At 61.8% G+C, this 23,165-nt stretch overlaps 1 protein-coding gene across 7 annotated transcripts in view; it reads right to left on the bottom strand.

The window, feature by feature from the left end:
* Window positions 1-1,217: 1,217 nt before the first annotated feature.
* The window catches only part of CEP131 (centrosomal protein 131), a 34,145-nt gene continuing 12,197 nt past the window's right edge, over window positions 1,218-23,165 (bottom strand). Inside the window, exons 3-26 of one of the 7 annotated variants that reach the window (XM_030828462.1) lie at window positions 21,067-21,161; window positions 18,803-18,917; window positions 18,422-18,549; window positions 14,941-15,054; window positions 13,762-13,920; window positions 11,810-11,927; window positions 11,204-11,320; window positions 10,868-11,036; window positions 10,367-10,461; window positions 9,614-9,787; window positions 9,219-9,398; window positions 8,510-8,635; window positions 8,281-8,406; window positions 7,411-7,527; window positions 6,429-6,531; window positions 5,483-5,684; window positions 4,302-4,409; window positions 4,041-4,158; window positions 3,883-3,957; window positions 2,787-2,944; window positions 2,490-2,667; window positions 2,222-2,385; window positions 1,504-1,564; window positions 1,218-1,433 (exon numbers count right to left, since the gene is read on the bottom strand). In XM_030828462.1, the coding sequence (XP_030684322.1) occupies window positions 1,359-1,433; window positions 1,504-1,564; window positions 2,222-2,385; window positions 2,490-2,667; window positions 2,787-2,944; window positions 3,883-3,957; window positions 4,041-4,158; window positions 4,302-4,409; window positions 5,483-5,684; window positions 6,429-6,531; window positions 7,411-7,527; window positions 8,281-8,406; window positions 8,510-8,635; window positions 9,219-9,398; window positions 9,614-9,787; window positions 10,367-10,461; window positions 10,868-11,036; window positions 11,204-11,320; window positions 11,810-11,927; window positions 13,762-13,920; window positions 14,941-15,054; window positions 18,422-18,549; window positions 18,803-18,917; window positions 21,067-21,161 (3,075 nt within the window). In that variant the 3' untranslated portion in view covers window positions 1,218-1,358. Of the gene's footprint in view, window positions 1,434-1,503; window positions 1,565-2,221; window positions 2,386-2,489; window positions 2,668-2,786; window positions 3,958-4,040; window positions 4,159-4,301; window positions 4,410-5,482; window positions 5,685-6,428; window positions 6,532-7,410; window positions 7,528-8,280; window positions 8,407-8,509; window positions 8,636-9,218; window positions 9,399-9,613; window positions 9,788-10,366; window positions 10,462-10,867; window positions 11,037-11,203; window positions 11,321-11,809; window positions 11,928-13,761; window positions 13,921-14,940; window positions 15,055-18,421; window positions 18,550-18,802; window positions 18,918-21,066; window positions 21,162-23,165 lie in introns of those variants that run through there. The other 6 variants (XM_030828463.1, XM_030828466.1, XM_030828465.1 and 3 more) reach the window with 6 other exon arrangements.

The following is a 23,165-nucleotide window of genomic DNA, read 5'->3' as shown; positions in this document are numbered from 1 at the left end:
CCGAAGCCCACAAGGGGACCAGGGATGATGCCACCTGGAAGGATAAAGACGTAAGGACCAGGACATGCGTTGTGTCCAGGGCAGTGACTTGGCCAGCAGGATGGCGCTGGGCACGAGGACCCGAGCCTGGCCAGCCCCTCCTGGGGGAAAGCAAGCCTCAGGCAGGGTGTCGGAGCAGGCCTGGGTAGCCAGCAGCACCTCTGTTCCACAGGGGGCTTCCCAGGACCCCAGGCAGCTGCTGCGGCCAGGGAGGTCCTAGCCACGCTGCACGTGGGAAGACAGGCTCCGGGGGGATGGGTCTACCCGGCGCAGATGCTGGGACAGTGTGGTGTGGCAGCCTGAGCGACCCCAAAGCCCGGTCCCAGGATAGTGCGGCCTGCTTGGAGACCCTTGTCTCCCACCAAGTGTTCAGGCGTGGCTTTGGACATCCCATCCCAGTGAGTGGGCATCCAACACTCACTTCCTGGTCAGTGTAGACAGAGGTGGAGGGAGGGCTGCCCCCTGAGGACTTGGGGCAGGTTCTGAACTGACTGGGCCAAGCTGACCTGGGCTGAACACCAGGCTGGGTGTGAACAACAGACGCTCTGGGCCAGTGGTACCCTCTCCTGCCTGGGACCTTCCCCAGTGCCCCCATCCTCATGCGTGGGCCCTGTCCATCCCCATTTCTTGAGAGCTGCAGGCTGCCACACCTTGACAGCGGGGAGGGCAGGGCTTCCCGTCCCTCTGGAGTCTCTCCAGCCATAGGAGCACACTGGCGGCCGTAGGCTTCAAGCACTGCAGGGCCAGGGTGGGGCCCTCGGAGCTCCTCCCAGGGAGTGAGTTCTGCTGAGCTCCTCCTGCACCTGGCCAGGAATGGGGTGGGGAATTCCCTGTGCTTGGGACTGGAGTCTCAGGGTCCAGGGCAAGGCAGGGAACGGGAACTTGGGGGTTCGGCTGAATGCTGGGGAGCTGCGGGCTGAGTGCAGGGGGGCTGCTGGCTGAGTGCTGGGGGCTGCGGGCTGAGTGCAGGGGGGCTGCTGGCTGAGTGCTGGGGGCTGCTGGCTGAGTGTTGAGGGCTGCTAGCGGGGGGGCTGATGGCCAAGCTTCGTGATTTCCTGGTCAGCCTGCACAGGCTGGAGAGGGAAGTGGGAGGAAGAGAGCCAAACCCATGCCTGGCTGCTCTGGGGGTCTTGGGCAGCCTCCAGCCCAGGAGAGAAGACAAGGCAGTCACTCAAGGCACTGAAAACAACGGCCTCTTTTACTGTTAAAATGCAGCCACAGGTGCTCAGCCACAGGCATCTCAACCACCGGCCTCCGGGCCCATGTCCAGCCTCTGTCCTCTGCCTTCCATTCTTCGACAGTGTTCCCGGCATCCCTGGTCACTTGGTACTCGGCGTGGGCCGCCTGTGCTGCTCCAGCAGCTCCTCCAGGTGGTCGGCCCGCTTCACCGCAGCCTGCAACACACCACAGGGTCAGGCCTGCTCCCGGCCCTGAGGTCCGGCAGGGCTGGCCACAGGGACTCACCTCGTGCTGTGTCCGGAGGCTGCTCACGGCCTCCTCCTTCCTCGCGAGGGCTGTCTTCACCCTGTGGGTGGTACCCGGTAGGCTTCAGCGTGGCCCCCGCCCCATGGCCCCAGACTGGCCTGCAGCGCACAGGGTGCACGGGGCAGCTGCCTGGTCAGCCTGGTCCCAGCCCTGCTGACCACGACTCCTGTGGCTGGCCCAGACAGCTGTCCAGGCAACCCACCTGCTGTGAGTCAGGACCCAACACAGGCCACTGGAGTGTAACCCTGGCCACACCTGGGGAGGCCTGGTACCCAGATGGGGTGGGAAGCCTCGCCCACACCCACCTCTCAGCCCGTGGCAGCAGGCGGCACAGGAAGAATGCAGGACCCCCGTGGAGGGAGCTCGCTGGGAACCTTACAGCGCCCCAGCTCTTTCAGCGCCTGTCCACCCAGCCCAGGGCCCCAGGAGCTGCCTCCCTGGAGAACTTGCCAGGCCCAGACCTGACCCACTCGGGTGCCCCAACAGGGATGGCCAACACCCCAGACTAAGCACCAGGGAGGAAAACAGATCTAGGTCTCCTGGGCCCCAAACACGGAACCCACACCACCCTCTGCCTACAGGGCCCTGTCTCTGCATCTCCTGGCCTTCCTCAGCCACAGCCTCCTGGGGCTTGGAGCTGCAGAGGTCCTGCCCGCTCCCCTGCCCTGTCTCCAGCCCTGCAGCCCTGGCCGCCCACCTCCGGTGCACCTCCTCCAGCTCCAGCTGCTGGCGGGCCTGCAGCGCAGCCAGCTCGGCCTTGGCCTGCCGCGTCTCCTCCTCAGAAGCTGCCAGCCGGTCCTCGAACTCCTGGCGGATTACCTGGGCCAGGTTGCTGCGCTCGCTAGAAAGCTGCTCGTTCACCTGGGTAGGCACAGGAGGCAGTGAGCCGGCTGCCAGCAAGTGGCTGCGTGCATGCAGGAGGGGCCTGGGGGTGCCCACTGCCCACCTGACACCCGCCCACTCACCGCCTGCGCATCCTCCAGAGCCCGCTCCTTCTGCCGCACGAGGCCCTGCAGACGCAGATTCTCGCCCTCGGCCTCCCCAATCTGGCCCTTCAGCTCCGAGCACCGCTCCTGAAGCTTCCGCTCCGACTGCTCCAGCTCGGAGAGCTCTGCCTCGTACTTGTCCCGTAAGCGCTTGATGCTGGAGTTGGGGGGAGGGCAGGGTCACTCTAGCCCAGTCACACACGGGTCCTCATGCCTCGGCTCCTGGGCCTCCTGAGCTGGTGACCCAGCTGTGCCCCACTCGTGGCCGGTCCTTACCGGCTCTCGGCAGCCTTCTCACTCTCCTCCTTGGCCAGTGACATGTCAGCCTCCAGCCGGTGAATGACCAGCTCAATCTCCTTGTCCCGGCCTTTCCGGATTTCTTCCCTCAGCTCCTGTTCCCGGTTCAGCAGCCACGCCTCCTGGGGGGACACGCGCTGCCTGGGGGTTGCCACCCAGAGCCAGCCCGCGGGGCCAGGGCCAGCCTCAGGGGGTCCCGGGGGGCTCCAGGTTCTGAGCCACAGGGGAGAAAGGGGCCTTCCCCCTCTCCAGACCCCCGTCCCGGGATGCGCTACGTCCTGTCATCAGGACCCAGTGTGGGAATAGGCATACCAGAGATCGTCATGATGCACAGCCCAGGGTCCCCTCCCTCAGAGACCCACAGCCCACGATGACCTGAGGCCACCTTCTGCTACCAGATGGGATGGGAAAGTTGGACTTGTGTGTTGCTGAGGGCAGGGCCTGGGCCCCCAAGCCCAGGCATTCAGAGCCTAAGCTGGCAGCCTCTTGGAAGCCTCTGAAAACTCCCAGAGTTTCATGTGCCCAGCCCTGGACCCCACAAGCCTATGTCGGGGGCATGCTCCTGGGCCCAGAGGCGTCCACTGCCAAAGCCTGCCTGGCTGCTGGGTGACATCCCGGCCCACCAGGGTGTGAAACCAGGTGACGGGCACGGTCAGCCTGGACTGTGGCCTCACGGCGGGCATGGGTGGTGAGAATGTGTGTGGGACTGTCACCGTGGCAGAGTCCACCCCCGCAGAAGGCCCCAGAGGCTAAGGGGGGGCCCCTGTTGTACGTGTGCCTCTCTGTACATCTGAGGGTCAGGGGGCTGGTCATGGGGCGCAGGGGTGTAGCAGCCCCTAGCGAGGGGGGCAACGCCTGTTCTCGGACCACAGAGGATGCGCTCCAGGCACCCTTGATCCTTCCAGAGCCCACGCAAAAGATGGGCTGAAAGCAACACACTCAGCGTCAGTTCAGACGACAACCCCAAGCAGCCAGATGTGACTCCCAGAAACGAGCCCCCAGGATGCCACAGCAGCAGCAAAACCCACCCGGGGCAGCCCCCGACCCCTGCCCACCTGGGCGCCCAGGCCCCCACCTCCTTCCTGGCGCAGCCGGCCTCCCACGCCTGCCTCTCTAGCTCCAGCTGCTGCTTCAGAGCCTTCAGCTCCATCTGGGGGGCAGACATAAGAGGCCAGTCAGTCCCACCCCGCCCAGCCCCCTGGCCAGGCCCTGCACAGCCCTCCGGCAGTAGACCTGGTGCCGGCGCTCCTGCTCCTCCCTGCCCTTCTCAAACTCGGCCTTCAGGGTTCGGGTCAGCGCAGAGCTGCTCTCCTCCAGCTGCTGCCTCAGCTCCTCCAGCTCCGCCCGCTGCCTGCGGCCAGGGAGGAGTCAGCAGGTGAGGGGTCACCAAGTAAGGAGTCAGGGATGGGAGAGGCCAGCGGGTGAGGGATTGGGTGGGAGGGGTCAGCCAGCTAGGGGGTCCCTGAGAGAGGGCGTGGTGCCCCCAGGCGGCACCTTGCTGCCTGCTGGCCCAGCCGCTCCCTCTCCTCAGCCACCTCGCTGTACAGCCGCTGCCGTTGCTGCTGCAGTGCCCACTGCTCCTGCTCCAGGTGCTGCTGGAACCTGTGGGACGGTCAGGACTGGCTCTCGGGGGCAGAGACGGGGGTCCCAGGACCCACCCACCGCAGGGGCACGGGCCAACCACAGGCCTGACTCAGAGCTGGAGAGCAGCCCTCCGGGGCCCTGCCCCTCCCCCTCGGCAGTCAAGGCCCCTCAAAGCCACCGCCCGGGGGCAGGCAAGGCCACGAGGGCCTTGCCCATCAGCCAAGCGCGGCAATTCCCTGAGCTCCAGGCCCTCGTGGCGCTTTGGGAAGTGGCTGTGGAGCCGAGTCCAGGCTCCCTTTTCCCTCAGCCCTTGTGCCGGCCTCACCCTGTTCAGCGTTGCCCCGCGGGCATGGAGGGCAGGAGGCAGGTGCCTGGTGGGGCCTTATCCACCTCCCCTGCCTCCGGCCTGAGGGTGCCAGGTGCCTGGCTCCGTGACCTGAGCAAGCTCGTGCCAGGGCCTCGTCCTGACCCCACCTTTGGGGAGAGACCGGGGGACCAGCCAAGCTGCATCTGGGGAGGACCAGCCACGACAGGCAACAGGGTGGATAGAAGAGGGTGGCTTCCAGGCTGTCCTGGTGGCACAGACAGTGCAGGAGGGGCTGCCACTGGCCCCTGTGGCCCACAGATCCTGACCACCACTGGGCACGTCCCCAGCCCCCAGGGCTCAGGACGCAAGAGCAGCAGTCACCCCTCAGACCCCAGGCCAAGGGAGTGAATGAGAGAGACCGTCCCTGGGCCCCAAGGTCAGAGCTGGAGGGGCCTCGAGGCCGCCTATCCACGGGTCAGCTGCTCTGGGGCCAGTTCTGAAAGAGTGGACGTCTTATGGGGGGTCCGAGCCCTGACCCTGGGAAAACACCCGTGCAGAACCTGCAGACCTCTGCGGGCATGGACTGCAGACACAAGCCCGAGGACATTGGCCCGGCTGAGGCTGGGCCCCAAGGGCCATTCCAGGGCCAAGTGCCCTGCGTCCTCCCTGGATGCTGCACCAAGACCCTCGCCCACCTCTACGTGGGAACCCCACTCCGGCCTTCGAGGATTCCGACTCCCCGCCCTGAGGGTCCTGGCCCCACTGGCCTGGGGCCACCACCCACCGCTGCCGAGCACGCTCGCGCTCCTGCTGGCCCAGCGCCTCCTTCTCCCGCTCCAGTTGCTCCCGCAGCTCCTCGGCCTGGCGCAGGCAGCGCTGCGAAGCCCGCTCATCCGACTGCAGCAGCTCCGCCTCGTGCAGGCTCTTGAGCCTCCGCACTTCCTGCTTGTGCCTGGCAATCAGCTTCTGGATCTCGGGCTCCAGACCTGGGGGCAGAGCACTGGCTAGGGCCATGTCCAGCTAGGGTGGGCCCGGGAAGTCCAACCCTGGCACAAGACCAGCCTGTCTCAGGCCCAGAGGGGACCCCGCCCACCCAGGGCCTCCTTGGATCCAACCCGAAGCACAGCTGAGTCTGATGCCCACGAGGTGGGGAAGAGGCCCCCATAGGGCCACGGCGCCTCTCCCAGCCTGTGGGGCTCAGGGCTCCCAACATTCCTGGTGCTACCACTGACGGCTCCCAGGCACCCTGACAGTAGGTGTCCAGAGCGACAGGACCAGGCCTCAGGGAGCCCTGCACATCACCCAAGGGTCCGAGGCCCCTTCAGACCCCAACACCCACCAGCCTCCTGCCCCATCCCCCTGCCTGCACCTGCCTCCTCCTGTGGCTCACTCTGCTTCCCGTGGCAGGGCCCACGTGCCACAGTCGTCCACGAACTCCCAATCTCTCCTAGCCCAACCCTGAGGAAGTGACGCACTGAGCCCCCTCGTTTCAGGCAACTGCCTGGGTGCTGGGGGCCGGGCCAGGCTCCTGTGTGGAGCCCACCTGCCCCCCGGATCATGGCAGAGGCCGCAGCGGAGGCCGTGACGGGGGTGGTTGGGGCATGAGTGTTCACCTCTGCCCAGGAGGGTCTCAGACTACATGAATGCTTGAAGTGATGGCTCTCTCAAAAGAAGCCCTGGCCGCAGCGCCCACCCCATGCCTGGCCGGCTCGCGGGAGGGGACGGCCCACCTCGGACAGTGACCTCCTTGATCTTCTTGGTTTTCTCACTGATCCACTTCTCCCGGCGGGCTTTCTCGGTGGCACTCATTAATTCTTTGAGTTTTTTAATCTCCTACGAGCAGGAGAACAGGTCAGGAGGAAACGACGCGAAGGACACCCCCATCCCTTTGCCACCCTGTGGGCACAGGCAGGGCCGGGCTTCCAGGTCCACCAGCACAATGCCGGCGCTCATGGTTGGGTGTGTGGCCCCGAGACACACACGCCAGCTCCAGAGCCACTGCTGCCCTCCCCAGCGCCTGGGGCCAGGCTGGAGGCCCAGGCCCACCCTGCCACACACCTTGGCGGCCTGAGAAATGGGAGGGCAGCCATCAGCCTGCAGAGGCCCTGCCCCAGAGAAGGGTGCTGCTGCCTGTCAGGACGGCCCCAGAGCCTGCATTCTTCCATGTGACTGGCAGTCCTCAACCCCGGCTGTCAGCCACGGTCACATGCAGGGATTTTAAAATGCCAGTGCGAAGCCCCACTCCAGAACCTGGGCTCGGGACCATCACTGCCCAAGCTGGTGGGAAGCATAGCCAGGGAGGCTGAGGCCCCCAGGGAGCCCACACAGCGGGAGGGGACCAGGAGTCAGTGCTCCACCGACACCTGGTCAGTAGAGAGAGCAGGTCCCGTGGCCCAAGGACCTGGCAGCGGAGCAGGCCAGGCAGAGGCTCCTGGGTCCACGGCTACTGTGCTTGGCCGGGCAGGGACTGTGCGTCCACATCTGTGACAGTAGGCCCATGGCCCTGCCCCAGAGCCTGGCAGCTAGAGAGGCAGGAGTGGACCAGCTGGGTGCCACAGTGCGCCCCCAGACAGCCCCACCCACCGCTGTGGCCCTGACACTCCGAGACAGGAATGAGGACTCCGAGTCCGGTCCTGTTCTGGGGGCTGTGCCGGCTGAGCCTGGCCTGTGAGCCAGGCCTGGGACGCCGTGCCGTGGGGAGCGAAGCCTCACCAGCTCGTGCTGCACCTGTGCCTGGGCCACACGCTCGGTGCATCTCTGGTCCTCCTGCTTCAGCTCGGCCACCACAGCCTCGCACTTTTCACTCAGGACCTTCTTGTCTTCAATCAGCTGTGTTGGGGACTGGAGGTGAGGTGCTGCACCAAGGCCCCAGCCCAGCAGGACCCCTGATGGAGGAGACCCTCCCAGCCTCCAAGGGAGGCTAAGAGCAGCCCTCCCCTGGGGCTGCCCCTCCTAGGTTTGTGGATGGACCCTGGGGCCAGTGGGAGGGCATGTGTGCAAACACGGGCCCAGGCCTGCATCCGCCGTCCTGTCCTCAGCTGGGGGACCCAGCGAATGGCAGAGAAGCCCCAGCCCACCCCCTGCAGTGATGTCAGGGTCTTCCTGGGAGGAGGGTAGCTCTGCCGTGCCCAACACCCAGCCCCGGAGGAGGCCCACTGTCTGCCAAAGGGTGTCAGGACCACACCAGCCTCACTGCTGGCCCCAGGCCGGACCCCAGGTCAGGACACACCTGTGATGACCACCAAGCAGCCCCTGGAGGCCCCTATTGTCACAGACCCCAGAACGAGAGTTCTCTTCAGAACAGGATCCAACTGGGGCTGCGACTGAGCTGAGGGGTTGGCAGGACACCCCCACTACACTCACTCGGGGCAGCTCTGGGTAAAGACAGGAGTGCCCTCTCCAGGGCATGGATGGCTGGAAATGGCACGGGAAAGGCTTGGAATGCGTCCAGTGGACACCCGTGTGACACCCAACAGAGGAAGAAGCTCACTGGCAGTGGGAAGTCCCTGGCTCTGGAAGGCTCTGGAAGTCTCCATGAGCCACGAGCTGGGTCCCGGCCTCTGCGGTCCCCGGGCCGCTCACCTGGTCAATGAAGGCCAAGTGCCGCTGGATGGTGGCCTCATAGTGCTCCCTCTGCCGCTGCAGCTGCCGGCTCAGCGCCTTCTCTGTCTCCTTGACCCGCCGGACCGTGAGGTCTCGCTGCTGCGCCTGCAGGGTGTGGGCAGAGGAGGGAGGCGCTAGGACCAGTGGGCCTGGCCTCAGCAGGTAGGAGGCTAGCAGGGCCCAGGATTAGCAGTGCCAGCTGCGTTACCAGCGCTCTCTGCAGCAGCAGCATGGCCTGCTTCTTCTCCTCCACCTCCAGCTTCAGCCGCATCACAGATGTGCTCACCTCGGACCCCAGCTCCAGGGGCCCCAGCCCCGCCGCCGGCACCCATCCCTGCAGACACAGCCGAGCGTCAGGCAGAAGCGGCAGAGGACAGGGGGGCAGCCAAGGACCTGACGCGATGCCCCTGCAGCCCTGCCCTCTGGGGACAGAGGGGCTGCTGCATGAGGGAGCCCGTGGGAAGCTGGAGGGCAGGTGGCCGGCGGCCCAGCAGAGGTCGTTTTCATTGCTCAGTACAGGAAATGGGGGCCATGGCCTCAGGAATAAAAAACAAACCATTTTAAAAGTTCTGTGCTTCCCAGCTTCCTGCCCTGTGACAATAAAGTTCACGTCACTGCTCCATTTAGCCTGGCCGCTGGTGTTCACCCAGGACAAACCAACAGGGGACCCAGAGGACAGCAGGGCTCCGGAGGGCTGAACAATCCACACATACGGGCTCATGGAGGCAGCTCGGGGCAGCGGGTAGGTGGGGGCAGTGTGGGGAATGCGGGCCCTGCCACCTCCACCCTGAGAGCCCCGTAGGGGGTGCTGCATAACTGGGTGGGTACGTGGTGAGGGGCCACCTCCTCCGGGGGCCAGGTGCGGGCTGGTGAGGGGCCTCCTCCCACTGGGGGCTTGGTGCGGGCTGGTGAGGGACCTCCTCCTGCTGGGGGTCCAGCTGGTCCTGCCCAGACTTCTCCATCTCGTCCAAGAAGCTCATGATGCTTTGTAGCTTGGCCTCCGAAAGCAGCGTCCCATCCTCTGGGGGTTCGGGGAACGCGCTGAGTTTTCCAAATTTCTCCAAGTTGTCAGCTGTCAGAGAGCTGGCATCATCCTCCTGTGGGACAGGAGCCCAGCATCGGGGGCTGTCAGGGCAGCCTGAGGACTTGGGGTCCCCAAAGGCAGGGGTGGCAGCCGAGGCTGGGCTCTGGGAGGGAAGGTTGCGACCAAAGCAAGGAGCCCGTGGCATCCCCATTTTCCCAACCCTCACAGCCACCGCATGCTCTGTGTGAATGGCGTGGGTGGACAGACTGTGCAGGGCGGGTCGCACACCGTGGTCACCTCGCTGGCCCAGGCGTATCTGCCCCTGTGATGGGCCCTGGGGCAGGGCAGCGGGTCCGGCTCCTTCTCCAGCAGCTGCAGCGTGTGCAGCAGCTCCTCCAGCGGCCCCCTGCTCGGGGCCTTCATCTCCAGGTTGTCTCCAGCTGCATCCTGCACGAGAACGTCCTGCAAAAGAGCAGGGAGACAGATGCAGCAAGGCTGCTGGTGGCTGAGAGCAGCCCCCACATAGGAGGCCAACCGCAGAGCCCCAAAGGCGCCGCGGGAGCTCCCCAGTCCTGACATTCAGCCCCTGGAAGGTGAGGCCAGGGCTCAGACCTTCCCATCCCATCTCTGCAGCTGCTCAAACCCAGAGCAGCTCCAGCCACCGGGGGACTCCTCCCAGTGCCCCACTCCAGGAAAACAGGAGTGCAGCCACCTGGCCCCACCACTAAGCAGCCTGGTAGCCTTGGCTATCAGGTCACTCCTCAGAGCCGGAAGCTCCTCTTTTGTGAATGAGGATGCAGGGCCCCCCACCCCAGGACATCTGCAAAAACCCAACTGGATCCACCCCAGCGAAGGATCCCCAAGGGGCAGCCAGCACCATGCATCAGAGCAAGAAGACCCCTCCTGGACGGCCTCTCTGAGCATAAGTGGCCCCTAGAGCAGAGGAGGGGCTGGGATAAGCTCAGCTCAGGACACCCCTGGCACAGACATGGCCCTTAAAGCCAAAAACCATGATGGAGGGAAGGACAGCTGTGCTCAGACCTGCATCCTGTCCTCTGGAGGCTGCTGTGGTTCTGGGGATGAGGCGGAGGTGGGCAGGCAGCGGTCTCCGGGGCCTGCAGCAGGGAGGCCAGCATCTGCACAGCAGAAGACAGCACCATTCCACAGGGAGCATCCCAGGGCGGGCAGCGACTCTGGAGGCACCCCCGGGAAGGAGCCAGGCATGGGGGAGGCGGAGGCGATCCCAGAAGCAGAGGAGCCGCTGGGGAGCCACGGTTCTGGGTGTGGAGCTGTGGAGGATGAGTGCCAACCCTCCCTTCCGGGCCTTCTGCTCTGTAGGGATTCCTATGTCCAGGACCATTTGTTTGTCAAGGTCTCGGCACCTCGTCAGGTCAGCTGGGGGCCAAGGCCCCTAACTCCGAGGACTGGGGCTGCCAACATGGGCAGCAGCACAGGAGGCTGAGGGGAGGTCCACAGGGGCTGCACCTCCTTCCTGGCTGCAGTCCACCCCCCAGAGCAGGGCGGGCGTGGAGCCACTCTCACCAGCGTTGTTGGCCTTGAGGGCCTGGTGGGCAGTGCCGCCTGGCATGGGGGACAGCTCCTGAGCAGGCTGTCGTGTCCCTGGCACTCTGGTCTCCCTGGGATTCTCAGGTGGCCCACGCTCAACAGTGCTCGCCTTCTGGGCTCTCAGGGCTCGTTTCTGTTGCAGCTCCTGCAGTGGGAGCATCGCTGAGCACTGTCCCTGGGAGAGTACGACCCCAGGCTCCCCAGCCAAGCTGCCCTGAGGCTGTGTCCCGGGGCCCAGGGAGCCCGAGCAGCAACCCCGGACTGTCAGGCCTGGGCCACGGTGCTGCTCAGTGGTCCCTGTGTGGTCAGCACCTGAATGGCTGCTCGCCTGGCTTGGCGCGCCTTCTCCTCCCGGGCCTTCCTCCTGGCTGCCTCTTTCTGCTGGTGCAGGTTCAAGAGGGTCCCCTCACCTGACCGCTGCTGCTGCTCCTGCCAAAGAAGCCGGTGCCATGTGGTGTTTACATCTGGAAGACGGAATCCAGACCCAGACCAGAGGTTTCCCCACAACACCCTGGAGTCCCCTAGAGTTCATGGAATCTCAGGGCCAGCAGGGAAGGTGAAACCCACCAGGACCTTGAACCTGCCATTTCTCTGCTCTATGGAGGATGAGCCCTGCGTTGCAAGTGGCCAACAGTTCTGGCGTGGGGGAGACAGCTCTGCCCCCATAGAACGTCCTCCTGAGACTCTCCAGCCTGGGATGGACCCAGCAGGCGTTTCCTGACACCCAGATCCTGATGACCGCCAGTGAGGACCACCCTGCCTGTCTGCGGGGACCCAGGGTCAAGGATGCTGCACCCAGAGACGGGGCCCACGAGCAATCCTAGGCTTTGATTCCACCTGTCCCAGAAACTCAGACCCCTGGGATTCTGGGCCAGACCCCCTGGGGGAGCATGGAGTGACTGAGATGCCCACACTGACCTCCCGCTTGGCCTGCAGCAGGTGCTCCAGGCGGGCAGCTCCTGCTCGGCGCTGCTGCACCTGGTGGCGGTACCAGCGCTGGATGGTGACAGCGGCCTGGTTCACCTGGTGGATAAACCTGCCCAGAGAGCAGGGCTCAGGGCCAAGACAGGACCAGTGCCCCGGCAGGAGCCAGCTGGCTGCTAGTGGAAGGTCGAGCCGGGGAAGAGAGAAGCCGGCGGCTGCACACAAGTAGCCCTTTTCACATGGCAGGACCAGCCCACCTGGACCATTTTCACATGGCAGGACCAGCCGCCTGGACCAGCTCCACTAAAACCCAAAACCTTCCTCCTGGGAAGGTGCCCAGGGGAGAGGAAACGCCTACCCACGCAGGCCTGTGTGGCCTTATTTACAATCGCCAGTAAGTGAGAATAGTTCAAATGTCCATGACCTGGCTACCGCGTGAATACTGGATGGCGGGACCTACCCAAAGGCAACAGGCCCGGGACTCAGTCCAGTGCAGACCACAGGCCGTGGCTCCACAGAGAGGTTGCTCGGAACAGGCAGGGCTATGAGGGAACAGACTGGTGGCTGCTGGCATCAGGGCCGGGAAGGAGCTCGAGGGAAGCCTGGCAGTGCCGGGCTGTTTCCTTATCTTGGTCTGCTGTGTCCGCAGACAGCACTATACACCCTGGTGGAATCTCATGGAACTGCACACTTACAATGGGCACCTTTTATTGTATACAAATTATACTCAGTGAAACTGATTAAACAAAAAAAATGCTTCACCTTGGCTCTCAGGACCATGTGTGGATTCTCTCAGCAAAGGCACTAACAGAGAACCCAGAACGTGTGAGCCCTAGCTTGGGAGCAGTCTGCCCGGGGCAGAACTGGGGGGCTTCAAGGAGCTGTGGGCTTCTGGTCCCCCTTCCCTCATGCCACCCACTGCATCTACAGGCCTGGTCTCCCTAGCCCTAGCTGGGCGGTAGGGTAGGTGACGGCTCCGCCGGGGAAGGCTCCGAAAGTCCAGGCAGGGAGGTACCCCCGCGACTGTCCTGATGAGGAACGACTGTCATGGTCACAAGACGCTCCGCCCACAGCCCCTCCAGCTTCCCAGGGGCAAACAGCAGGAGCACAGCCCCCAACAGTCATCATCACAGGAGGCTCCGCCCACAGCCCCTTAATCAGTTTTACTGAGTATAATTTGTATACAATAAAAGGTGCCCACAGCCCCTGGAGCTTTGGGTATGGTTGGCTTTTTTCAGTTCTGTATCTTTGCCTTTAACGTTGTTTTAATTAACAGTTTTACTGAGGTATAATTTCCATACCACAAAATCTACCCATTTTCAGTGTACAAGTCAATGATTTTTAGCAAATCTAGAGTTGTGTGACCATCAGCACAGTGCAGTTCTGGAACGTTCCACTGCCCCTGGAGGAGCCCTCTCTGCCACCCCTACACCAGCCTTCGACTTCCTGTGATAAACTTGCCTTTGCTTGGTGTTTTATGTAAACAGAACCACGCCACATGGGGTCTGCTCAGTCTCAATATTTTAAAACATGCCGGGCATGGTGGCTCACGCCTGTAATCCCAGCACTTTGGGAGGCTGAGGCGGGCGGATCACGAGGTCGGGAGATCGAGACCATCCTAGCTAACATGGTGAAACCCCGTCTCTACTAAAAATACAAAAAATTAGCCGGGCATGGTGGCGGGCACCTGTAGTCCCAGCTACTTGGGAGGCTGAGGCAAGAGAACGGTGTGAACCTGGGAGGCGGAGCTTGCAGTGAGCCGAGATTGCGCCACTGCACTCCAGCCTGGGGGACAAAGCGAGACTCCATCTCAAAAAAAAAAAAAAAAATTAAAACAATTATTAAATGGAAATTTCTATCCTCGGAGGTGTGAGCCCCCCAGACCCCGACACCTGCCCACCTCTGTGTTCTAGCCTCAGGCCCCCCACCGCCCCAAGAGCGGTCACCTCTCAGCCTCCTCCTCCGTCACCTCCTTCCGCCTGGGCAGGCCCATGCTGCCCCCAGCGTTGTTCTGGGCCGAGTGGGTGGCACTGGAGACGTTCTTCGGCGGCTTCCCGAAGCCGCTGCTCTCGCTGCCCTCACAGGTGGCTGCCTTGATGATGTTGCTGACAGGAAAGAAGAAAGCACCCTTGTCTCACCGCCCAGGGGAACAGCTCTGCCCACAGGCAGCAGGTGCCCACTCCCGGAAGTCCCAGGACTGAGCCTGGAAGGGGTGCTGGCAGGCAGGCAGCCGGGGCAGAGAGGGACAGCAGCAGGTGCGAGGCCGGCTCTCCCGTGCCACATCCTGGCCTCTGGACCACCTGTGCCCTGACAAGGTCCCACTCACTGGTACCCAGGATAATGAGCTCTTTGCATTTAAAAACTTCTCACTGAAGTTCCATTGAGAGGCTGGGTGCAGTGGCTCACACCTGTAATCCCAGCACTTTGGGAGGCCAAAGTGGGCGGATCACCTGAGGTCACGAGTTTGAGACCAACCCGGACAACATGGTGAAACTCCATTTCTACTAAAAATACAAAGAAATTAGCTGGGCATGGTGGCGGGCACCTGTACTCCCAGCTACTGGGGAGGCTGAGGCAGGAGAATCGTTTGAACCTGGGAGGTGGAGGTTGCAGTGAGCCGAGATTGCACCATTGCATTCCAGCCTGGGCAACAAGAACGAAACTCCGTTTCAAAAAAAAAAAAAAATTCCATTGAGCAAGTTCCCAAAAGTCACAGGAGTCCAGAGCCTGAGGGACCCCTGAGCAACCCCAAGGCCATCCCCAATCCCAGCAAGACCATGTGGTGGTGGACTCGGGGGCTCCTCTGCCCATCTCAGTCCACCCCCGCTGTGACGCCTTCTGGGCTCTGCACAAGCCCTGGCTTCCTCCTGGGGGCTCCACCTCAGGGTGAGCCCCAGATCTCACTGTGCCACCACATCTGGGCTGTTTTCTGTCTGTGGGAAGCTGCCAACCCAAGAACAGAAGAGGGCGGCGGACACGGATGGGAGCCCGGTTCACGGCTGCTCCACGTGGTTTTATGTGCACTGACCGCGTGCCCTGACCGAGGTTGGACCCCGTGTGCACTGACCACACGCCCTGACCGAGGTCGGATCCCACAGCCCCGCGGCCTCCCCGGAAGACCTTACTTGAGGGAGGGGGCGGTCTGGTTGGAGCTCTTGAGCGGGGGCACCCTCTCCGAGGGGGTGTAGCAGTTGTGCACCATGGTGGTGACGCAGTTGCCCACAGCTCCCTTGTTGCTCCTGCCAGGCCGGAAGAGAGACAGGAATGGTCAGGCCTCCGGAAGCGACGCCTGAGATCTCAGAGCCACACTCGCGGCACGGGCTGGGTGGGAACAAAGGCCTTCAGTGCTTGCTACATGCTGGCAACAGCGTCATCTGGTGTCCCCAGGCCCCTTCCACAGCCTGCGCCCTGATGATGGGGTCCTTCCCAGGATAGGAAAGCTCGACCAGGGGGCTCCCGCGGGGCAGGGGATAGAATCAAGGAGTGCTTGCCCAAGATGGGGGGAGCAGCTCAGGCCAGCAGCTCACAATCAGCTTCGAGAGCAGACTCACAGAAGCGAAGCCCCATCCCACACGACAGATGGAAGCCATACTCTCTGCCTCTGCCCCTCCGCAGACCCGCGGGAAGGAGGGGGGACAGGACCAATACCGAGGCTGACAGGAGGGATGAGGAGACTACAGGAAAGGGGCATCTGCAGACCCGGAGGATTAGAAACAGAAGGGCCAGCAGAGAGCAACTGGGACGCAAGGGAGGGTCCAGGCATTGCGGGGAGGGAGGGCGAGGAGCTGGTAGGTCCCGTACCCCCAGGGAGACACACGGTTCTCCCACAGGCATGGACAGGCTTTGAGGCAAAGGGGAGAATCTGGCTACTTGGCAAAGCCCCTTCCTCACTTGAGCCACTAGCATCCACCCTGCCCTCCCCAGCTGGCCCTGCGGGTGGGGCAGAGGTGGGTGATTCACCCAGGAGAGATGCCGCCACCCCTCCCCAGCAGTGCAATCGGGCAGCCAGGACTCGAACCCTGGGGCGGGCTGGGGGTTTGTGTCTGGAGAGACTCGGCCTGTGAGAAGGGTCCCACAGACACTGGTAGGTGGGGATACTCAACAATGCCCTGCTCTCTGCGCAAGTGCCCCGAAGTGAAGCCACCAGGCAACAGGCTTCCAGCTAATTCCTAGGGCCTCCCTTTTAACAAGAACCAGCAAGACATCTGGGCAAAGACCAACATGTCAGAGGCCCAAAACCAAACCAACAGAACGTGACGGGAATGAGGGTAAGCAGAGAGCAGAGCACTGCACGAAACCTGCACCTGCACCAGCCCGCGCCTGCACCGGCCCGCACCTGCACCATCCCGCGCCTGCACCGGCCCGCACCTGCACCGGCCCGCGCCTGCACCGGCCCGCGCCTGCACCGGCCCGCGCCTGCACCGGCCCGCACCTGCACCAGACCGCACCAGGCACCAGCCCACGCTCGGCACCAGCCTGGCCTGCACCTGGCACCAGCCTGCACTCACAAACGTTCAACGGCTGGTTCTCGGAGCGGGGCTCATCTGCCAGTTTGGGTGGTGTGAATAATCCTACCAGGACTGATTTTGAGCTGCTCAGGAATGAGCAGCATGGCATGTATTCATAAATGTTTTCAAGAAAACACTCAATGGCCGGGCGCAGTGGCTCACACCTATAATCCTAGCACTTTGGGAGGCCGAAGCAGGCGGACCACGAGGTCAGGAGTTTGAGACCAGCCTGGCCAACATAGCGAAACCCCGTCTCTACTAAAAATACAAAAATTAGCCGGGCATGGTGGTGCATGCCTGTAGTCCCAGCTATCCAGGAGGCTGAGGCAGGAGAATCACTGGAACCCGGGAAGCGGAGGTTGCAGTGAGCTGAGATCACACGCCACTGCACTCTGGCTTGGGCGACAGAGCGAGCCTTTGTCTCAAAAACAAAAACAAACAAACAAAAAAACACTAGAAGAAATAGCTTGAAAAGACGCTGCTCCTTGGAAGCAGGAGCCAGGGGTAGGAGGGGCAGCGGGGGTGGGGGGGTAGGAAGGAGGGGCAGCAGGGGGTAGGAGGGGCAGCGGGGGGTAGGAGGGGCAGCGGGGGGTAGGAGGGGCAGCGGGGGTGGGGGGGTAGGAAGGAGGGGCAGCGGGGGGGGTAGGAAGGGCAACGGGGGGGGTAGGAAGGAGGGGCAGTGGGGGGGTAGGAAGGAGGGGCAGCGAGGGGGTAGGAGGGGCAGCGGGGGGGTTAGGAGGGGTGGCAGGGTTGGGGGTAGGAGGGGTGGCGGGGGGTAGGAGGGGCGGCAGGGTGGGGGTAGGAGGGGCAGCTGGGCAGGTGGCAGGAGGGGCAGCGGGGGGGTGGGGTAGGAAGGGCAGCAGGGAGGAGGGTAGAAGGGGCGGCACATTTTAAGCCTATGGTGCTGTTTGTCATTTTGGCTGTGAATGAACATATAACTGATAAATACTAAGGTAAATTTTAGGGCCAGGTGTGGGGGGGGGCTCACATCTGTAATCCCAGGGCTTTTGGGGAGGCCGAGGAAGGAGGATTGCCCAAGCCCAGGAGTTTGAGACCAGCCTGGGCATCACAGCGAGACTTCATCTCTACAACAAATTTAAAAATTAGCCAGGAGTGGTGGTGTGCACCTGGGGTCCCAGCTGCTCCGAAGGCTGAGCGGGGAGGATCTCTTGAGCCCAGGAGGTAGAGGCTGCAGTGAGCTATGATCGTGGACTCCAGTCAGGGTGACAGATGAGAACCTGTCTCTAACTTAAAAATAAATTAAAAAGCAAGAATTGAGCTGGGTGCGGTGGCTCACGCCTGCAATCCCAGCACTTTGGGAGGCCAAGGCGGATGGATCATGAGGTCAGGAGACCGAGACCATCCTGGCCAACATGGTGAAACCCTGTCTCTACTAAAAAAAATTAAAAATTAGTTGGGCGTGGGGGGGTGTGGTGGCACGTGCCTATAATCTCAGCTACTCGGGAGGCTGAGGCCGGAGAATTGCTTGAACCAGGGAGTCAGAGGTTGCAGTGAGCCGAGATCACGCCACTGCACTCCAGCCTGGTGACAGAGCAAGACTGTCTCAAAAAAAAAAAAAAGGCAAGAATTCTTCCTGTGCCAACCCTGGAGAATATCCACACGGTCTCTCCCGAGACTATTCCCTTGGTGAAGGCTCTAAATGCCGGAGGAAAAATGTGTCCCCAATCCCTTCCACTCATGGGTCCCCTGAGGCCTAGCCCAAGGAGCCCACACTCTCCTTGAAGGCTCAGAGGCAGCTGCCTGGAGTCTGTTTCTTTTGGAGCTTCCCCAGGCCCCCCTACAAGCCTCCTCAGCCAAGGCCCCTCCCCAGGCCCCACCCTCTCAGCCCCATGTGAGCCTCCCCAAGGCCTGAAACTCTTTAAGAGCAAAGCCTGGGCCGAGAGCCCCTCATATGCAAGACACCACCTGGCAGCCTCCTGCCTGTGCCCTTGGGAATGAAAGCCATTCTTTCACTCATTCATCCATTCATTCATTCCAAAGCACCCTGAATGAGCCATAAACAAGACAAAGACACACACAGTCTCCACTCCAGGAGCTTCCCACTGGTGCCCGTCGTGGGCACCTGCACAGGTCGTACCTGTTGTTAGCAGTGAAGTTGGGGGCCAGGGCCACGGTGCATTCTTTCCTTCGCGGGCCCGCTGGTGAGTCAAGGGCACTGGAACTCCGGGCATTGGATGGCAAGGTGAAGCCCCGGGGCTGGTCATCCTGTCAGACAGCTCAGCCCGTGACACCGCCCGCACACACCCAGACACCCCATCCCTTCCCTGCCTCTCCCACAAAGGGGAGGAGCCCCCGACTTCCCATACAGGCAGGTGGATGTCCTGGGGTCTGCCATGTCAAATCTAAGCTTGACACCCTCCCTGCAGTGCCCTTTTGCAAAGGCAGTGAGAACAAATTAGGAACCAGGCCACAATCCCATCGCAGAGAACAGGACGTGGGGCCGCACGCACCACCTTACCAGGACGTTCCAGGTGGCTCCCTTCTCGCTGGGGGCTGTGCTCAGGCTGGCCGGCCTCTTTTTCCCACTGGGGCTGCCCTCGAAGAGCATCAGGAAGTCCGTGGGCTCCGTTGGCCTGCGTCCGAGAGAGGGCGGCACACAAGGAAAGAGTCACCAGCCGGGAAGCCAACGCTAGGCACACAGACCGGGCAGGTCCTGCGAGGACTGAGGGGCCAAGGCACTAGCAGCAACTTTGTTTCCAGGCCCAAAGCCCCAATCTGACCACTGTGCCTGGCCAGGGTTCCCCAGTGGAGCTGGGCATTCAGGGTGAGCTTCCGTCAGAAGCCCCTAGGAGCTTCATCAGTCACACTGATCACCGTTTCTGGGGACAAGGGCCTTATTTGTTTTTTCTTTTTTCTTTTTTTTAAATGTTAGTAGAGACAGGGTTTTGGCTATGTTGCCCAGGCTGGTCTTGAACTCCTGGGCTCAAGAGATCCTCTCACCTTGGCCTCCCAGAGTGCTGGGATTGCAGGTGTGAGCCTGCACACCCAGTTGCCCACCGAGGGCCTTAAATACCGTGGCTTTCTCTGCTGCCACCCTCTTCCCTGTGAAGCAAGAGCCACACACGCTGCTGCTCAGAACAGAAGAGGAAGCACAGCTGGAAGGCATGGGCTGGTGGCCAATCCCCACTGCCACCCTGCCCCATGGGAGGCCATGGCTGCACCAAACACAACTGATCAGTTGGGATCAAAACCATGGCCTGGCTGAGGGTGGTGACACACCACACACCACACACACACATACACCACACACACCGCATAACACACACCATACACACCACACACACCACATAACACACACACCACACACCACACACATACGCCATACACACCACACACACCACATAACACACACACCACAAACCACACGCACCACACACACACCATACACACCACATACACCACATAACACACACACCACACACCACACACACACCATACACACCACATACACCACATAACACACACACCACACACCATACATACCACACACACACACCATACACACCACATACACCACATAACACACACCACACACCACACACATAACACACACACCACACACACACACCATACACACCACATATACCACATAACACACACCACACACACACACCACACACACCACACACACACACACCATACACACCACACACCCCACATAACAGACACCACACCACACACACCACACACACCACATAACACACACACCACAAACCACACACACACACCACACACACACGTACACGCACCATACATACCACACACTACACACCATGCACAACCACATACCACACACACCACACACCACATACCATACATACGACACACCACACACACACCACACACTACACACACCACATCCACCACACACCATACACACCACACACCATACACACCACACACCACTCACACCACACACCCACACACCACACACACACACCAGCTGGCCTTGGCAGTCCCTTGCTTGGTGGGACTCCATGAAGCCAGTTTCTGAGCTGAGTGCGGCTCCTGGAGGCTGCACTGGACGGGGCATGGTGGCCGCTGCTCTTCGTCTTCCCAGGAAGGGTCCACCCGGGGCTCTTGGTGGCCCAGAACTCAGCCTTCATTAGGTCCACGGCCCCACGGGAGCACCCTGCTCGCTCGGGGACAATGCCTGGTGGGAGGTGGTGTCAGGGCCTCGCCCACCACTCTAGGCTAGAGGATGTCCCCCCTGGAGGCTGCTGGCCACCACCGGCTCCACTCCCCACAACACCCCCACTGGGGCCATTGAGGCAGCTCCTCCCCAGCCTGCTGGTTTGGAGGCCGCGAGGGACAATGGCAGGGTTTAAGAGGGCAAAGGTGGGAACCGGGACTCGGTATGGGGGTTCAGAAGGGTCACAGTGCTGCCCCCTCTTGTAAATGACAGCTTTTGACATTCAGAGGGCAGGTGGAAAGGGCTTCAGCGGAGCCCTCAGGCAGGGTCCCAGCAGCCGCCGGGGCAGCCAGCAGGAAGGGAGGGATGCGGTGCAGGAGAGTGTCTGCCTCAGGCCTCCCGCCCCAATGCGAGAGGAGGCCTGGGACACAAAGCTGGCCCGTGAGGTCACTCCAAGCCTCACAAGCCAGCAAGGGTCTGGGACCCAGGAGGCTGGAGGAAGGGCAGAGCAGAGGCAGGGAGGAGCAGGCAGGGGGGGCACCTGAGGTTCCCGGAAGGGGCCAGGGTTATCCGAGGGCCTTAGGGGTTACCTGGTGGAGCCACTCCGAGGCTGGCTGACCTGCGTGGTGCTGTTGGATCTTCTAAGGTTGTTGATGGCCCGGGAGCCCCCAGGCCCTGTGGCCTCCTGCAAAAAGGGAGAAAACAGCTAATTAAGCAGCAAAGGCTCACTCACCAGTTTGCTCAGCCTCCGCCAGCTTTGGAGAAACGCAGTCAGAGAACAGAGGGGTGGCCCTAGGGGTACAGGTGGCCCAGGTGGCCTCAAAGGCAGTGGGTGGTCAGAGGGGCAGGAGCACTGGACAGCAGGGCAGCGCAAGGGGGGCTCAGGCCCAACCTCTAAGAGCCTCCCCCTCCCCGCATCAAGCAGGAGCCCTTCACCCCGGGCAGAGGGAGGGCGGGAAGGGAGCTGCTCACTGTCACCACTGTCACCCACCAGCTCCCAGGAACTGCGAGCTCCCACCTTCCATGGATGAGAACCCCTGGGGACCCTTCAGCCCGCGGTCTCCTCCGTCAGCAGGGAGGGCACCCAGAGCGACTCTGTGGGGTCACGATGAGGACTAAGGAGACGCAACCACGACCAGGTGCTGCAGGACCCGGGAGTGAGTGCAGCCAACCGCTCAGCGGTTCCAGGTCCGTGGAAAGGGGCGGAAGGGCACAAAGGATGGAGGGGAGGCTGCGCAGCAGACATTAAGCGGGGACCAGAGTGCTTGGAGAAGCAGCGATTGGGGAAGTGGTGCTCAGGGAAGTGGCACTCGGGGGTAGCTTACGCTATGCTCCCTGACTTTCCTGTAGGCTTAAAAACCCTCCAAATCAGCCAGATGTGGTGGCTCACACCTGTAATCCCAGCACTTTGGGAGGCCAGGGTGGGCGGATTACGAGGTTAAGAGATGGAGACCGCCAGGCGCATAGTTCACACCTGTGATCCCAGCACTTTGGGAGGCCGAGGGGGTGGATCACGAGGTCAGGAGATCAAGACCATCCTGGCCAACATGGTGAAACCCTGTCTCTAGTAAAAAAAAAAAAAAAAAAAAAATTAGCTGGGCAGACTGGTGGGTGCCTGTAGTCCCAGCTACTCAGCAGGCTGAGGCAGGGGAATTGCTTAAACCTGAGAGGCAAAGGTTGCAGTGAGCCGAGATTACGCCACAGCACTCCAGCCTGGAGACAGAGCGAGACTCTGTCAAAAAACAAAAACAAAAACAAAAAACCAAAAACCCTTCAAATCAAACATTTTGCGAGAAAGGGCTCACAGTCCAGTGGGAAACGGTCTGGGGAACACCACCGGATGCCACTGGATGCCACGGCCACCAGTGATATCGATCCTGGCCAGGTGCCCACATCACCACAGGATGCGACCCCGGGTCTCCAGTTTCCCAGGAAAAGAGACCTATGAACTTTCAGATTTATTTTTAAATCTGAATCCTTAAGCTGAAAACAACCCAACCAAAAAAAGACCAAAAAAAAAAAAAAAGCTCCAGGAAAGCAGCCACACACATGGACCCCACCAGGACACCCCAATCATTTGTTACCGGCATTTCCCGATCAGGAAACCGTGGTCTAAAATAGCTGAACAGAAAGCGCAGGCAGGTAGCCCAGCTCGGCGGCGGCAGAGCCGGTTAAAGGCGGCCAGGCAGAGGCCGCTGGGAGGTCTGGGGGTGGAAATCCCACGAGCGCGTGGGCGCCACCATTCTTCCAGGGTAAGGACTCACGGGCTTGGTCACACCTTCCAGACCAGGCTGCAGACAGTGACTATCAGACAGCAAGCTAACACCCAATACAAGACGCAGCCACCGCCCCGTTCTCCACGCTGGGGCCGCAGTGGCCCTGTGCAATTCCTCATTCAATCCCTGCTGGGCTGTGCAATTCCTCATTCAATCCCTGCTGGGCTGTGCTCCCAGGGCCCCAAACTGGGCGCTGGAAAGGTGTTCGGTAGGTCAGAAGGCAGGGTGCGGGGAGCACAACAGCAGGAGAGGAAGGGCCCCATGGAGGTCTCCATCCTTCTAGGAAAAACGAGATGCCTTCTGGGAAGGCTGGGCAGTGCCCATCGGACAGCAAGTGCCCAAAAGAGGGACCCTGAAAAGGGGTCAGTGAGGAGAGGATGACCAGGGGCTGAGCACAGGCTTGGTGACCTAGA

Source organism: Nomascus leucogenys, chromosome 14, assembly GCF_006542625.1.
Source record: "Nomascus leucogenys isolate Asia chromosome 14, Asia_NLE_v1, whole genome shotgun sequence".
Taxonomy (NCBI): Eukaryota; Metazoa; Chordata; class Mammalia; order Primates; family Hylobatidae; genus Nomascus; species Nomascus leucogenys.
The sequence above is the reverse complement of the archived record's forward strand: the minus strand, read 5'-3'. Positions and strand labels throughout refer to the sequence as shown.